The 401-nt window shown below is 34.9% G+C and overlaps 1 protein-coding gene across 1 annotated transcript in view; it reads left to right on the plus strand.

Moving 5' to 3' along the window:
• Positions 1-401, plus strand: part of LOC114633398 (zinc finger protein 709-like) — a 26808-nt gene that overhangs the window by 25560 nt on the left and 847 nt on the right. Inside the window, exon 5 of the mRNA XM_028781985.1 lies at positions 30-401. This exon is cut by the window's right edge and continues 847 nt beyond it. Coding sequence (XP_028637818.1) covers positions 30-401 — 372 coding nt within the window. The remainder of the gene's footprint in view (positions 1-29) is intronic.

Consider the following 401-nt stretch of genomic DNA (forward strand, 5'->3'; position numbering starts at 1 on the left):
TCCAGTGAAGAAAGCTTTCCCCATCACAGGCGTCTTAACACACAGAGTACAGCCTCCAGTGAAGAGTATCGCAGTGATGGTTTTCAGTGTGATAAAGCCTCTTTACAATTACACCAAAGAACTAATTCCAAAATAACATCCTATGAATATAATGAAGGAGATAAAGACATTACATTTCACAATCATCACCACATATGTAGAACGAATACTAGAGACACAAAGTATGAATATCATCAATGTGCTAAAACTGTTGTATGTCCTAGTTACCTTCAAATACATGAAAGAATTCATACTAGAAAGAAATCCTATGAATGTAATCAGTGTGGTAAAGTTTTTGCATATAAAAGTCATTTTCACAAGCATGAAAGAACTCACACTGGAGAGAAACCCTATGAATGTAA

The sequence above is a fragment of the Grammomys surdaster genome, unplaced genomic scaffold (genome assembly GCF_004785775.1).
Source record: "Grammomys surdaster isolate TR1022 unplaced genomic scaffold, NIH_TR_1.0 607, whole genome shotgun sequence".
Taxonomy (NCBI): domain Eukaryota; kingdom Metazoa; phylum Chordata; class Mammalia; order Rodentia; family Muridae; genus Grammomys; species Grammomys surdaster.